Here is a 15791-nt window from a genome sequence, read left to right as displayed (position 1 = left end):
ACCTGTGCAGTGTGGACAGGAGTGCCTCCTGCCTTGTAGCACTGTTAGGGGAATCAAGTGGAGGGAGAAGGCTCTTTGCACACCGTAAAATCCTGCACAGGTGTTGTAGTTCATGTGCAAGGTGACTTCTTTGACAGAGCAGACCTTGAGTTTCTCTCTCTCTCTATTACTCCCTCTCCCACCCCCACCCCCACCCCAGGCTGCTCCTGCATCGCCCTCTGGGTGGGTGGGTAGAGAGCTTGAAAGCTACAAGAGCACCAGAAGTGAGGCTCCTAACATGGGACGAGGCGTCCTCAGTCCAAGTTCAAGGTTCCACCCCTTAGATGTTTGTGGGTCCTCGGGCCGACCCTGACGCTCTCGCGGCTTCCATTCCCTCAGCACTGAAGAGGGCTGATACCGGCTCTGTCCTCGGCTTATGAGAAGGGAGGTAGCCAGGCATCTCAGTGATACTCCCTGCAATATTAACCTGAAAACAGCTTCTGGGACATTTCAGCAAAGATTGGTATTTTTTCGCCTTAACTCTCATAGCCTAGCCCGTATCACGCACGCAGCAGCATTTCTGGGGCACCTGCTGCGTGCTGGGCTCATCACATGATGGAGCCCTTCCCGTGTGCTGAGCCCCCTGCGCTCTTGACGCAGTAGAAGCAGGCGCTGCTCTGCCGTGGCTGCTGCCCATCCTAGGTGTAGTATTTGTTCGTTTAATATCGTACTAGGCCACTGGCTCTTAATTTAATCTTTTACAAGTGACTGGGAACACCCTAGTTCTAAAAATGACCCAGCGAGAGGAGGCAGCTCGTTGAATCAAAATGAGAGAAATCTCGACCCCTAGGACTTTCCCTGGCACGGATCATCTGATATCAGCGTGTCTGGGCAACAACCCTCTAAACTGGTCGGGGTTTCTAGAGAGGGGGGATTTGTGGTCTCCCTATACCACTTGGCTATTCCCTTGCTGTGCACCCCAGAGGGCTTCACACACAGTCAATGCCTAGTGGTGTTTGCTAGTGAACTTGACCCAGAAATTGTGCATTTAGAAGGAAGGGAGTCCCTGAGCTATGACCAAGCAAGCACTCAATTTGTGCCAGCCCTGATGTGCGGTGTTTTCTGTGTCACCTCTTTTAATTCTTCCAACAACCCTATGAGGCATAAATTCCACTAATCTCAACAGTTAACATATGGCGATAATATAAAGACGGAAAAGCATTAAGTAACTTGCCCCAAGGCATGCCCACACCCCCTCTCCCCCCACCCCAGAAAGCAGCTGGTCCACCTGACTCCACAGCCAGGGTCTCCCTGGTGTCGTGTGCCGGATCTCTTGGGAGAGCCACTCCCCGCCCTGCCCCTACCCACAGAATCCACTTCCTTATCCCGAAGAGGAAGAAGGGAAGTGAGATGACTTCTACTGCTACCTGCGTAAGTACTTTATCTAGCGTCTGACTAACTGTGTCCCAGGGGCCGAGTCCAGCCAGTGCGCTGCCTTTGTGAATAAGTTTTTACTGGAACACAGTCACACATACTCATTTATGTGTTGTCTAGGAAAGTGAGGTTGAACAGCTGAGGCAGAGACCACATGGCCCACAGAGTCTGTACCATCCGCTCCCTGGCCCTTGATAGAAAAGGCTTGCGGGGTGCTGGAGCACACTGGGCTGCAGGTCTTACACGTGGCCACGGGGGAAGAATCAGCGAGCCACACATCAGCTGCAGTGGCTGAGGCGGGTCATTTCCCACCTTGGAATGGATTCTTGAATTGGCTTCGTACTGAGTTGTAACCTACACACAGCCACACGCACAAGTCCCACATAGACAGCCCAGTGACGGCTCCACCATCCCCCCCAGAATACAGAAGCCGTCTAGGATCTCAGGTGCCTCTGTCACCATGGGCTCATTCTCCTACTTTTAAACTGCATATAAAAAGTTTAAAAGTTGCACTTTTAAACTGCATATAAGTGAGTTCTTCTGTGGTCATTTGTAAACTACAATCTCATTCCTGACAAATTAAAAAGTCTGAGAAGTGCAAATATCCCTCACAGCATCACCACCAGACACACACTCATGCTTTGCTTCAGCAAGTGCTTTATTGAGCATCTACTATGTACAGGCATCTCGCCAGGCCGTGACGAGGAACTCAGGAGGAGGCTCCTGCCCTCTGTGGAGCTTCCAGTCTCTGCTGTATTTTTTCACGGGTAAAACAAGTCACGTGCTCAGGTGTGCCCTGAGTTCTTGGACCACCTGCCCAAAGACTTGGAAACAAACATCCCAGTAAAGTAAGACATCTTAGGAATCTTAAATCATAGGAGTGTTGAGCGATTTAAATGGTCAGCAGCAGTGTCAAAGCCCTAGAGAAGCTGCCCCCCAAAGCCTTTGGGGGTGAGCAGTCACCCAGAAAGGGGTATTGTAGCCAGAACTAGGGACTTGGGCCTGTGACCCTCAAGTCGAGGCCGTTCTCCAGGCTGCGGTACCGCTGTGTGACATAAGCCCCCAGCACGTTACGGACCAGGACAAGGTGGTGTTTCCGTTTACTCTGGAGATGACTTGACAGACACTCTACTGAACCAGCAGGAAAGCCTTGGAAAGTGGAGCATCTGAGGACAGAAATGAGCAGGGTCTCCCTTCTGTAGACATAACCATGGAACAGGGGGAGGGATAGACTGTGCACAGAGCAGCAAAGAAATATCACGTGGCCGGGTCCACAGCAGCCACCATGCGTGCTGTGACATTGCTGGTGTGGTACTCAGTGGGCCCTCACGGAGCAATGAACCAATGGATTTTACATTCGTTTGCACCCGGGACTGCATCCTCCAAAACCTTGAGATATGAACTACAAAATCATCATTTGAGTGCAATAGTCTAATGTAGTCTCTTCAAATCCACAAACTCTTAAAACCCAGCCGGGAGTTCAAGGGCCCCAGGAAATCAGTTGTCCGGCCTCTGAGCAAGCGTCCGTGATGAGCCTGCTCATCGTAAATGTGTGAGAGTCCACCTCACTGCAGAACCTGCAGTTACTAATACAGGTAATCACAAAAACACGGTAGCCTAGCACTATCCTTCTGCACACGTGGGTCTGTTCTGACTCCAAGGCCTGCCCATTGTTCCCTATCGTGTGTCCTCCACCTTGTCCCCACTGCATCTCCCTTTCAGCATCTCCTCCCCTGACACAAGGAAAACAGATCTTCCACTTTTATCCTAAGTCTTGCTCAAAAGTCCTGAGCCCAGATCACAGCCCTTCCATGAACTTACTCCGGCGGTTACCAACAATCTCCTTAGGCCTGTCCCATGTCTCATTTTCTCAACTTTGAACTGGGATTGCTGTATCAGTCTGTCACCACTTTGTCCCTATGTGAAGCATAGACAAAGATTATTTCAGTCCTATGCCATCTCCCTCTGTCGGGGGGAAGCTTAAATGAGAGGGGTTTTATGGGCCAGCTCACGGAGCTCACAAGTGATGACCCATATCCAGAAGGGCTGTCTGTTGGACTGCTTACATGCTGTAAAAATTTCCATGTGAAAGGATCGCATCTGCTCACAGATCGGTATCTGTGCCTAACTGGTGAGCACCTGCACTGCACTGAGTGGCACAGACAGGTAGGTCTGGGCAGGAGGATTACAGGAATAGCTGAGTAGAAGCGGCCAGATTACCTGGAAGATACACCTGGACACTCAGAGTCTCCCCTCTGTGTGAAGCTCCTTGTACCTTCACATGGCTGGCTGGGGTTGGAAGAAGAAAGGGATTACAGACAGGTCAATTCTGAGAGAGACAGAGACAGAGACAGAGGGGCAGGGCGGACAGCGGTTGGAACTACAAAGCAAAGCTTGGTGGTTAAAAGGGAAGTGATGGCTGGTTTTTTAATAATGGGTTTTCCCAGCTTGACACAGAAACTAAGTTTCATTACCCTTGAGGCTTCTTTCACGATAGTGAGGGAGAGACAGAAACAGCTGGTTCTCCAGGGATGTTTTGGATGAGCACTTTGCTATCCTGCTTGAAGGGAGGCTTGGGGAAGCGGGGAAAGACCTACCGCAGGGCTGGGGGGCTACAAGGCGCAGGGTCTGCCAGAGGTCCCAACAAGACAGCAAGGTGACATGGCAGGCCTGATTCCCATGCATGCACTGGCCCTTTCTCGGGGAAATACCAGCTGAACTAGGCAGAAGCCTGCCCCAGGGCTCAACGCACGGAGCACCCCCTTCTTTCTGGCCCCAGTATAGGTGGCTCCAGCGCGAGTAGCAGATCCTGTATTTGAAAGAGTTGTCCTAGCTCCTCAGCCGGAATCCCTCTCTCTCCCTAACCTCACCCCAAACTCCGCCTAATAAGGTTGATAGGTGGGAGAGCAAGGACGACAGGTTCAGGAGCTCCTTGGCCATTTTCTTGCTGATTCTGAATTTTCGATTCTGAATTTTTGAACTAAATGCCTCACTCCCTCCAACCCCAGCCCTGGCTCTTCTTGGTTCTGAGAACCCTAAGCTTCCAGCCAGATTTTACCTGGGAAACCGGGCCTCCTGCCTCCCTAGACAGGCAAGGGAACACTTTGGTCAGACCTAGGGGCTGCACAGGTGGTCTCATGCAGCCAACCCGGACCCCCTGCACTACAGGTGTCAGCAGTGTCGCCACTGCACAGATGAGAAGCAGAGGCTCGGACCGGGGAGGGCCTGCCTCTGTTCCAGGCGCTGTGGGTCCAAGAGCTGGGCTTCCCGTGTTCTTGCGCAGGCCAGGTCCCAGGCTGGCCTCTTTCCTCCTTCCTTTCCCCGGCTGCCCGGAGAGCAGCGACTGGAAGGCCTGGGTAGACAAGGCCTTCTTTCCTCGCGCGCCTTTGCCGTAGCCACTGCCGCAGTGACCTGGCTTCCGCAGCGCCCAAGCACCGCGGGGGTCTGGGAACCAGAAATGAGTGGGCCAAGCCAGTCGCGGACCGAGCTCCGCCTTCGCCGCTCCGGAGGAGTTCCCGCAGTCCTGGTTTTGCCTCCAAAGCCGTCCAGCTTGGATTCTCTTGGAATCGGAGAGCCTGGCGGGCCTGCTGCTGGGGGGGCTCTGCTTTACCAAGCTGCTCGCTCCGGCCGGCCTCCTCGCCCGGTGCCTGTGATCCCGGCCGCACTGCCGCAAACCCAAAGGCCAGGACCGGTCGCCTGCTAGGCGGCGAGCAGTGGCAGGCAACGGGTCCCCTCCTAGACTCGCTTACCCGGCCTAGCGCCGCCCCAGGGTGTCGACATCGCCTCTACCCGCAGCGCCTCGGAGGGGCTCTCCTCTCTGCCACCTCCTTACCCGCTTCTTCCAAGCGCACCCCAGCTTTCTCCGGCTCTCACCTGGACCCCACGGAGCGCAGTTTCTTCTCTCCGGGCCCGCAGGGCGGCCGGTAGAAAAGCCCCCCGCGCCCAGACCAAGGGTAGAGCTCAAGCGCGCGTGGCCCGGCAAACACAGCCGGGGAGCGCGGGTCCCGGGCCCCCCGGCGTGCGCGCCGCGGGCCTGGGCGGCCCCGCGCCCGCCCCGCGCGCCTGTGGCGCACATCTGCCCCTCCAGCTCGGCTCGCCCTCTCTCTTGGTTTTCCCCCCACCCCACCACCATTTGCATCCAGCCGAGAGCCGGGCCCTTCCCACTCATTTGCATGTCTTATATGGCCTAATGGTGGCGATCATGGCAAGTTAGAAGTTTTCTGACTCCTCTCGGAGGAGACTCCGGGACCCCGGGGAGTAACAGGTGTCTGGAGGCTGAAGGGTGGAGGGGCCGCCGGACTCTGGGGTCACTCGTGAAACTCCCCTCCACCCTCCTCTGGCGCACCCGCCCACCCCCGCACCCCCTTCTTTCTGCGTCCTTGGAAAATGGTGTCCAAGCTCACGTCGCTACAGCAAGAACTCCTGAGCGCCCTACTGAGCTCCGGGGTCACCAAGGAAGTGCTGGTGCAGGCCCTGGAGGAGCTGCTGCCGTCCCCGAACTTCGGGGTGAAGCTGGAATCGCTGCCCCTGTCCCCCGGGAGCGGGCCAGAGCCCGACACCAAGCCGGTCTTCCACACGCTCACCAACGGCCACGCCAAGGGCCGCCTGTCCGGGGACGAGGGCTCGGAGGACGGCGACGACTATGACACCCCTCCCATCCTCAAGGAGCTGCAGGCGCTCAACACCGAGGAGGCGGCCGAGCAGCGGGCCGAGGTGGACCGGATGCTCAGGTAGGCGCCGAGCGAGGCGGAGAGGGCGCGCCCGAGCCTTGGGCTCCGGGCCCCTGCGCCCGCCACGCCAGGTCCCCGCCAGAGAAGACCCCGAGGGGCGCGCCGCCTCTGCTCCGACACCCCGACCCTTCGCGGTCCCGCAGCCAGGCCGCCCGGGGGTCCCGAGCCTTCCCCCTCTCGGCCCACGCCAGCGTCCTGTGCCCAAGGGCCTTCCCATTGGGGCTCGGCCCGGGGCCCCTTGGCCAGGAGGTTTGCCCACGCGGCCGAAGGCGCGGGTGGGTGCGGCGAGACAGCTGAGGTTTCTCGGGAGCCCGCGTGCCCGCAAGCCTCCAGTCCCACGCATCTCTCCCGGCGCTGTCTCGGGTTCGGGAAGTGGCGGGGAGGCCTGGGGCGCGGCGACCCTCCGTCCTCCGCCGAGGGGCAGGCCGCAGCCGGAAGGGGGTCTGGGAAGCGAGGTCTCAGGTAGGCGCTCGAATCTGCAGGGCCGGTGGAGGGTCCCGGAGTCCCCTAAACCAGTCTAGATTTGCAAAGGGAGAATGTTTGTGTGTACGGTCGGGGTGGACCCGCGCGGGGCAAAAGGAGCCGCGAATGCATAAGCCAGCAGGTGTTGCCTGGGGCTGGTGCGAGTAAGCCCCGGGCTCGCAGCGGGATCCGGTCTGCGTCTGAGCCCAGGAGCGCGTTCTGAGCCGGGGCCCCTCTATTCCCGGGGCCGGATTCAGGCGGACTGACTATCGACGCCGGGCCGGGATCGCCTGCCGGTCGTCGCGGCCGGCCCCGCGTTGACAGCTGGTTACTAATTATCCAGGGAGCCGAGCGGTGCCCAGCGCCGCACGCTGCTCTCAGGCCTCTCTGCTGCGGGACCGAGCCCCCGGCTGGGCCTGCGACCCCGAAGCACGGCGGTCTCAGCTGCGGGGGGCCGGGACTGAAGTCGCGCCGGGGACTCCGGGCGGGCTGGGCCGCTGGCCGGCGGCGGCGGCTCGGGTGGGAGGTGACCTTGCATTTGAATTTGCGCTTCGGGACGGACCCGGCGCCTTGCCCGCCAGCCAGGACGACTGGGGGCACTTCTGGATTTTTTAAAAGGTATTTTTGCTATAATTCATAGATGAGAGGCTTCCCCGCGTGGCGGTAATTTCTCCCCGCCTGGGAGGCGCCCCTGCGGACGTCTGGGAAGCCCCCCACATACCCGGCCAGGTGCCGGACTGGACGCAGCCGAGAACTAACAAAACCGCAGCACGTGGAGTTGGGGTGTTATTAATTTATTTCTATAAATCATCAACAGAAAGATACACAAAGCACGGCGATTAGGCTGAAAAGAGAGGCGGGTTATTCATTGGTGCAGTCGTAAACACGGCTTAGCGGGGGACGGCACCCGAGACGCGGACGCGGGGCAGACCCGGGCTGCCCGAGAGCCGCGGCCCCGGCGGAGCTCCGGCGCGGCCGACGCCCCCAGGTCCGGCCCTGGCTCCCCGGCCTTGGCCTCTTTTCGTCCCCAAAGCGGGCTAGGGCGCGGGGCGCGGGAGCTGGAGACCGTCTCGCGGAGCTCGGGGGCTCGGGACAAACCCCGAGGCCTTTCCCCCGTGGCCGGGTCAGCCGCAGTCCCTCCCCGCCCCCCGGGGGTGTTCGGCTTTTATGAAACTAATTTTTCTAGGACTCCGGCTGGCGATCCCAGTCGCCGCACAGCAGGTCCCGAGCGCCGGGCACTCGCTCTGTTCCTCTAAGGCGGGAAGAAAGGTCGCGGTGCGGAGCGGCCGGATGCGCAGTTCGGCAGAGAAGGGCTAGGGAGGCGGGCTGGGGACTGCGCGCTGCGGGTCGCGCCCCGGCGGGAGGGCGCGCGTTGTGGGTTGGGGTGGGAGAGCGAGTCTGGAACTGCGACTGCGGCCTCGCGGGCCCAAGCCGGGGCTGCGGGGCCCCGCGCGCCGCCGACAGCGCCGGGATCCGGGGCGTTCGTGCCGCTGGGCCGCGAGGTCATTGTTCGCCCTCGGGCGGAGTCGACACCTGCGCTCGGGCTCCGTGGCCCGGCGCGCGGCCCGGGACGCGTGTCCTGGCAAGGGTTGAGAACCCCTGAAAGTGAGAGGGATTTTCCTGTCCAACGCCGTGGCCCGCTGTCCGGGCCCTTCTCCGGGAACGCAGGAGAATCCCGGGGCCGGGAAGCCAGAAAGGTGCACCTGCGCCATCTTACCCCCAACTCCGGCCTTTCCGTTCGGGCTTCAAGCCTTGGGCCGGGTTTAAAAGGTTTCTCTGGGCTTTTTCTTTACTTTTACAAACCTTCTTAGTTGTGGGGCGCGTTCGCTGTGTTCACAAAACCACTCACACTGCAGCACTGCAGCCGTTCGCTCGGTTTCTGGGCGCACAGGACGTGCACAGGTAACGACGTTTGAACAAAAGCGAAGTCTGCTCTAGCGATGTCGTGCGAACTTTAAGAACCGAGGGCTTCCTTCCGACTTTTGACGCGGTTGTTCCTTATCTGGGGAAAGTGTTTTTCCGCCTTAAAACTCTCTGTGGGAATACACGAGTATTCGCCAGAAATAAACTTTTAAAACGTCTCTGGCATTTACACGGACAGGCGAAAATGTTCGTGGCGTTCTTTTTCTTTGGCTCAAGGTGAATTCACGTTTGAAAGTGCAGCGAGTTTTCTTGTTGATCCTTGCTGCTTCCTCATACTAAATACTTCATATTTAGTAAGCACCTTCCTAAATACTTGAGAGATGTGATTACTGACTTAAATATAATTAAAACTCAAAAGTTTTCGTTTCCCAAGAGCAATTCCTTCAAAGTCGGGGACTTGCTAAAATAATCGCAACTACTCACGGGCTAACAAAATCTCTATTTGATTATTTTATTCATGAAACAAAAATAATTTTATCGGATGCCTGAAAGGAATCATTTAGAAATAAGTTGACTATTACATGACAACACTATAATCTGGATCTTGCTTTGACACCATTTTTTTTATTGTTTCACTGGAAACTAATTTTCGTGTCCTGCCAAACTGATATACACGTAAACATTCAGTAAAGGGATGTTGTGTACGTTAATGATAATAAATAAGTTAATAAGTTAATAAGTAGTATATGTGAATGGCTGTATTGCTTCTGTAATATTTTTGTGTTATGCATTCATAATTTCTTCTCTCTCACATTTAAGTCACTTTTTCAATAGGCAAGAAAAGGTACTGACAATGTTGAAAACATTTTAAATAAATAAAATTCAATGGCCCCAGTCCAAGATTTTGTTTTGCATACCTGTGCAAAACAAAATGAAAAGTCTAAGCATGATCTTAGCCTGGGCTTGAGATTTATGAGAAACATCACCTTCCAGCCACTCTTACCTTGCGGGGGGGGGGGGGGGCGATGTGAGAGTACAAGAAAGCCAGGCGTTGGAGACGGTTCATATCTCACTCCAGAACTGGAGTTACTCCTCCCCACCAGGCTGTGCTGGGGAGGCGGGGCTCAGGTAGCACCTTCTTCCCTCGGCGGCAGCGGTGGTGGTGGCAGAGATCCTGCAGTCCCAGGGAAGAACAGCCTCACCACTTCTGAGCACTCTTCGGAAATTCTGAGCACTGTGACGGGGAGCCCTCCGTGGTTCTCAGGAGGTGGACATGCACATTTCACCCCTCTCCTTGAAGGGACGGAGACACCCACTCAAAAGGAAAATAACGTGGGAGAGGCTGAGGGCAAAATCGAGTGAATTTGAAAACTGATACCAGCCCCTGTGGTTGCAGAATTGGTCAGCCCAGCCTCAGGCTCCTGTCGTCTGCACTGTCCAGGGGGCTGCTGGCCTTTTACCTCTCGCCCAGTCCTGGAAAAAGAAGGAAAGCAAGAGGAAGCAAGAGAGAGAGAGAAGAGAAGGAGGGAAGGAGGGAGGAGGGGGAGAGAGAGAGAAGAGAGAGGAGGGAGGGAGGGAGGGAGGGAGGGGGAGAGAGAGAGGAGAAGGAGAGAGGGAGGGAGAAAGAGAGAGAGAGAAGAGAAGGAGGGAAGGAGGGAGGGAGGGGGAGAGAGAGGGCAGTGAGCACTCTCTCATTCCCCAAAAGGGGAAAGTCATCTTCTTGCCCTGGAGATCTCGGGAGAAAAGGATGGAGAGTGGACGGGACTGGCCACCCCACCACCTGCCCTGCACCTCTCCTGTCTAGGTTGTGTTTTGGCCACACACCTGCCCCAAGGTTGTAGCTTGGACAGGTAGAGCAACAAGTGGCACAAAGACCATTTCTCCCAGCAGGGCATGCTCACACCCTAACCATCTGCTTCTCTGTGCAGTGAGGACCCTTGGAGGGCCGCCAAAATGATCAAGGGCTACATGCAGCAACACAACATCCCCCAGAGGGAGGTGGTGGACGTCACGGGCCTGAACCAGTCCCATCTCTCCCAGCATCTCAACAAGGGCACCCCGATGAAGACCCAGAAGCGCGCGGCCCTGTACACCTGGTACGTCAGAAAGCAGCGGGAGATCCTGCGACGTAAGTGATTCCCTCCTGCCTCTGCCTCAACCTGCAGTGCCCTGGGCCCGCGTGCCAACCCCCTTGGGCTGCCTCAGTTCCCAAGGCCTTAGTGAGCGCGGGCGGATGCAAGGAAGGTGGCAGGTACCCTTGGCATGCAGCGGCTCGGCTGTGCCACCTCTTTCTCTCCCCCGATGCTGTGACAAGCCTTTGAGAGTCTGCACTGTCCCTGTCTCTCCTTCCCACACCCTCGCTTTGGAACCACTCAGGTGATGGAGTGGACCATGTCCCCCAGGGGACATCCCCTCTAGATCCCTAGCCACAGGTCAGAGTCTGGCATCAGAGAAGACACTGCATTGGCAGCCGGTTAATGGGGGTCATTCCATCACTTTCCTCCCTGCGGCAAAAAGCAGCCAAAAATAGAAGACATTTGTTCATGCGGGGAGAGGGGTCCAGGACCCAGCAGGCTGGGCAGGGGGCTGGGGGCTGAAGTCAGTTCACCAGACTTGGCAGAGTGTGGGGAGTGCCACTGGCGGCCCCAGTGAAGAGGCTGCCGCTGGCCAAGGCAAGGCACAAAGTGCCTTCGTTTTGAGCCCTGTCCCACCACTTCCTGTCACTCCCAACCCCATCCTGGAGTTTTCCTTTTGTCCCGAGAGTTCTTCCCCCGATACCGATACTGATACCGAGGTTTTGGTTTCGAAGTCTTGGGGGGGATTGGACTGTGTGGGAATGACAGAAGCGTGAGGGGCGTGATTGTAGGGAGGAATCCCCTGACCTATTTTGAGCCAGCCCTCTCCCCAGGGAAACTTGGGGTGTCTGCCTCCTCCCTGCCTGTGCTCCCCGGGCCGCCGACTGTCTCCGCCCTGTGTTTAGCTGCCGCCAGGGCGGAAGTTGGGTTTTGTTTTTTCCACTCCCACGGATGGGCGCTTTTTAAAAATCCCTCTTGTGTTCTGCCACATGCTTCGGGCTTAGTGTCTCGGGGTCCCAGGCTGGGAAGGCAGGGGTGGTGGAGTCCTCTGGTGGAGGCACTCAGTGGGCAGAGCAGAGGACGCTGAGCAGGGCCGTTTGCTCCCTCCCAGAGGAGGATTTTAAGGTGGGGCCGACCCCCATCGTGGTGACTGGCTCTTCAAGAATGTGTGTCCCTGACATGAAGCAACTCTCTGGTTCCTGGAAAACTTGAGAAAAGTTCTCAGGAGCGTGTCTCTGACGGCCGGAGAAGTCCTGCCACTGGCCAAACCCAAGCTCTGCGTTCAAGGAGGGGAGAGGGAGGCTGGAACCTTCTAGAAGAAAAACAAACACCCCAGCAAGTGTTTCCAGAAGCTTGAGAAAGGACATTTTACAAAAATTTAGGGCAATCTCTTCCAGGGATCTTTTTGGTTATATTGTTATTGTTATTGTTGTTTTAGAGTCACAAGAGACACAAAGCCTAAGGAACATTTCTCCCTTCTGTAAATATTGTACAAGCACCTGTTTGTGCCAGATACCGTGCTAGGCTGTGACTGCACAGGCCCTTTGCTCCAGGGACTTCCAGTCCAGTGAGGGAGTTGAAATTTGAGTAAATAACAGCAGCCGCTCTCTAAAAAGTGTTATAAATATATACACAAGGGGCAGCAGAGGACATTAAATTGCTTGGAGACATCCCGGAGGGCTTTCCAGGGGAGGTGATACTTGTAAGCATGGGGTAAAAATTAGGAAGTGAGATAGATAAACGAGGGACATATATGAATGAGGTGAGTAGCAGGAGAAAGGGGGGAGAGATTTTAAAAGATTATAGGTGATGATGCATTTTCTTGAAAATCTGAAAATAAGGAGCGGTCATATCCATATATACGTCCATAGAGTCTGCTCCTCCAGGCTGGCTGCCAAGTCTGTGAAGAGGTGCTGAAGCCAGCTCCCCAAGTTAGATGGCACGGGCAGGAGAGCTTTTCTGTTCATCCGGGAGAAAGCGGAAATTGATGGTGACTCAGGGCACGGAGGAGTCCAGCTCTCCAGTTCCAAGAGCCGGGAGGCTAGGCCCTGGGGTCGATAGGACCGGCAGGCAGGTGGAGGCCTGCACTGGGCTCTGAACAGCGTTCAGGTTGCTCCCTCCTCCGAGGCAAGCAAGAGACAGAGGTGCCCCCCACCCTCCGGGGCAACTGTGAGCGGCCCCCAGGCCCACGGCCAGCATCGCTGCCGGGGTCGGGTTCCTAAGTGAGGAGTGGTGGGCGGGAGCCCAAAGCCCACAGGCTGGGTTGGCATCCTGGCCCCGGCCCCAAGTCACTTGACCCAAGTCCCCTCATCTGTGCAGTGGAGACGCAGTGCTCAGGTGGAGAGTGGGGATGGTGCATGGGGGCCTTGGCCTGGCGCGAGACGCGGGCCAGCTGCCCGCACTCCTGTTCACGTCAAGTGGAAGACCTTACGTTGACCCCAGCCCTTGGACCATCCATTCCAACTTCACAGGTGCCGCCGGGGCCCACCAGGAGGAGACACCAAGAACAGATTCCACACACACTGAGCAGGGCCTTGCTTTTCCTTTGGTTTTACGTATTTGAGAGGCAGTGAGGGAGAGAGAGACCGACAGAGCTCCGGTCTGCTGGTTCACTTCTCCAAATGCCTGCAACAGCTGAGGCTGGGCCAGGTTGAAGCCAGGAGCCAGGGCCAGGGCCCAGGAACTCAATCCAGGACTTCTGCCTGGGTAACAGGGACCCAAATACTCCAGGCAGCACCTGTTTCCCCCTAGGGTGTGCATTGGCAAGAAGTGGGCATTGGGAGCCGGAGTTAGGACTTGAACCCAGCATGTGAGCGTCCAGCCCTCGTCTTAACTACTGTGCCAAATGGCTGCCGGGGCAGGGAGGCTCTCTGGTGGCCTTCAGGTGGCTGCACCCAGAGCTCTGTGGAGCTGACCAAGTAATCGCAGAGGTGTGAAGACTGGGGTCGGTCGGGGCGGAGGTGTTCTAACTAATTAGTGCCCTGCCGCTTTCAGCCAGGCCCATTCCACAGGTGGGGAAGCTGAGGGACTGGGGGATTAAGGCACTGGCTGTGACCCCGCCTTATGCCCTGGGGCCTGTGACAGATACAGCCCAGGTCTCCAAAGGCATTGTTGTGTACCTCAGGTGTCCTGAGGACCACCCAAAGTGAGTGAGGCCCAAATCAAAGACCCCAGGGACAAGCTCAGTGAGCCACTGTGCGCAGACTTTCTGATCAGCAGCTGGCTGAGTGAAGCCCACCACCACCTGCCACTGGGACCCTAAGTCCAGGTTGATTAGGGGCTCATGGCTCCCTTGTGGTGGACCAAATAAATCCTTAGTAGGAAGTTCCCAGCTGCAGGAGAAATACAGACTGGACGGCCCCCGGGGTGGGTGTTGTAGAGGGGACTTTAACGTTAAGGCCTGGCCTGACTTTTGAACTTTGAGGATTTGGGACCCAGCTGTCCAAAGGACAATGCTGGCACATCTAGACTCACACTCCAGGGCTCCTTGGACACTCAGAGACCTGCGAGATGACTCCAAGAACCAAGGTCCAGGACTTGGGCCCGGAGCTGGGAAATGGATTCAAGTGGCCTTGCTCAGCAGAGTGCCTGACCTCTGCTTGTTCATCTGTAAAATGGATGAATCACCTGATGGGCCCTGCTCCTCACAGATGTGAGGAAGACGACACAGTTCTGTCTTCGGCAAAGTCAGTCTCACTCTCGGAGAAGCCGTATAGGCCTAGGTATCACCCTCGGGCCCAGCTGCAGTCTCTCTTCCATTTGTTCAACAAAAATTAAATATGTGTACTTAGATATTTATTTATATATTCAATAGGTAGAGCAAATGGGGCAGCGGGTTGGAGACAGAGAAAGAGAGATCTCCCATCTGCTGGTTCACTCTCCAAATGACCACAACAGTGAGGTCTAGACCAGCCTGAAGCCAGGAGCCAGGAACTCCGTCTGGGTCTCCCACATGGGTGTAGGGGCCCAAGCACTTGGACCATCCTCTGCTGCTTTGCCCAGGCACATTAGCAGGAAGCTAGATCAGAAGTGGAGTAGACAGGATTCAAACTGGTACTCCGATGTAGGATGCCAGCATTGAAGGGGGTGGCTTAACCACAGCGTGGGCCCCACAAAAACATGTTGAGGGTCAGGAGAGGCCTGGGCTTTGGGAAGCAGACAGACAGGGAGCACCATTCCATTTGCATTGCTCATTCAACGCCTTCCCCAGGAACGTCCCGTGTTTGCTGACTTCTGCACCTGCCCATTTTCAGATTGGTGGGTGGATCTGTCAGACTTTTCCCTCTCTGGCTGGCTGTCTCAGAAACTGACCCCTGGACACATACACACCAAAGCCTTTAAATCACTTTAAATCTAAAGAGCGTCTTCTCTTTCCACTGCAAAACTCTGCTCGTGTTTATTTTAGTCTTATTCCAAGACTTCTGTGTTCCATGTTGTTCTAAGAACTTTATGTTATAATACATGGATATGGCAGATACAGGACGAGAGAAGGGTGGAGTGAGCTCTTTAAAGTGTCTGAATATTTTGTCTAAGTGTAAACTGGGCCTCTGAGCAGTCTCCCCCTAGGTTAAGCACTTGGTTAAGCACCTCCCTTTGACAACAAAATACAAGGGCATGGGATCCAGAGTGTTGCTTCATGTCCAAGGGCCATGAGCCGAAAGCAAAGACAATAATTCTTCCCAAAGCACTGGTTGGCCGTGGTGGAGCTCCTTGAAGGGAGAAGAAGGGTGACTTTGCTGGAACACCCGAGGGGGCGCAGAGGCCCCCTCTGTAGCCCCACGCGGGGCAAAGGCAGGCGGCAAAGCTCAGGGGAGAGGAGTACAGGTGTCTTTGTCTGTCTGTCTGTCTGTCTGTGTGCCGAGGGAAGGCTACAGACCCTATCAAATCTACTCCTTTCTCTTTTCAGAGTTCAACCAGACAGTGCAGAGTTCTGGAAATCTCACAGACAAAAGCAGTCAGGATCAGCTGCTGTTTCTCTTTCCAGAGTTCAGTCAGCAGAGCCAGGGCCCCGGGCAGTCCGATGACGCCTGCTCCGAGCCCACCAATAAGAAGATGCGTCGCAATCGCTTCAAGTGGGGGCCCGCGTCCCAGCAAATCTTGTACCAGGCCTACGACCGGCAAAAGAACCCCAGCAAGGAGGAGAGGGAGGCCCTAGTGGAGGAGTGCAACAGGTAACACCGAGAGCCCAGGGGCAGGCGGGAGCGCCTGCGAGGGCTGGCCACGCCCTCAGCCCAGGGCCGTGGAGGCA

At 56.3% G+C, this 15791-nt stretch overlaps 1 protein-coding gene across 10 annotated transcripts in view; it reads left to right on the top strand.

Annotated features, from left to right (window-relative positions):
- The first annotated feature begins 2058 nt into the window (after positions 1-2058).
- The window catches only part of HNF1B (HNF1 homeobox B), a 58217-nt gene continuing 44484 nt past the window's right edge, over positions 2059-15791 (top strand). For 3 of the 10 annotated variants that reach the window (XM_051825477.3, XM_008271145.5, XM_008271144.5), the window contains exons 1-3: positions 2059-6143; positions 10397-10596; positions 15528-15714. In XM_051825477.3, coding sequence (XP_051681437.2) covers positions 5800-6143; positions 10397-10596; positions 15528-15714 — 731 coding nt within the window. In that variant the 5' untranslated portion in view covers positions 2059-5799. Of the gene's footprint in view, positions 6144-6583; positions 6606-7457; positions 7594-9625; positions 9736-10396; positions 10597-15449; positions 15715-15791 lie in introns of those variants that run through there. The other 7 variants (XM_051825476.3, XM_008271143.5, XM_008271142.5 and 4 more) reach the window with 5 other exon arrangements.

This window comes from Oryctolagus cuniculus, chromosome 17 (genome assembly GCF_051225735.1).
Source record: "Oryctolagus cuniculus isolate XC-2025 breed Fujian yellow rabbit chromosome 17, ASM5122573v1, whole genome shotgun sequence".
Classification (NCBI taxonomy): Eukaryota; Metazoa; Chordata; class Mammalia; order Lagomorpha; family Leporidae; genus Oryctolagus; species Oryctolagus cuniculus.
The sequence above is the reverse complement of the archived record's forward strand: the minus strand, read 5'-3'. Positions and strand labels throughout refer to the sequence as shown.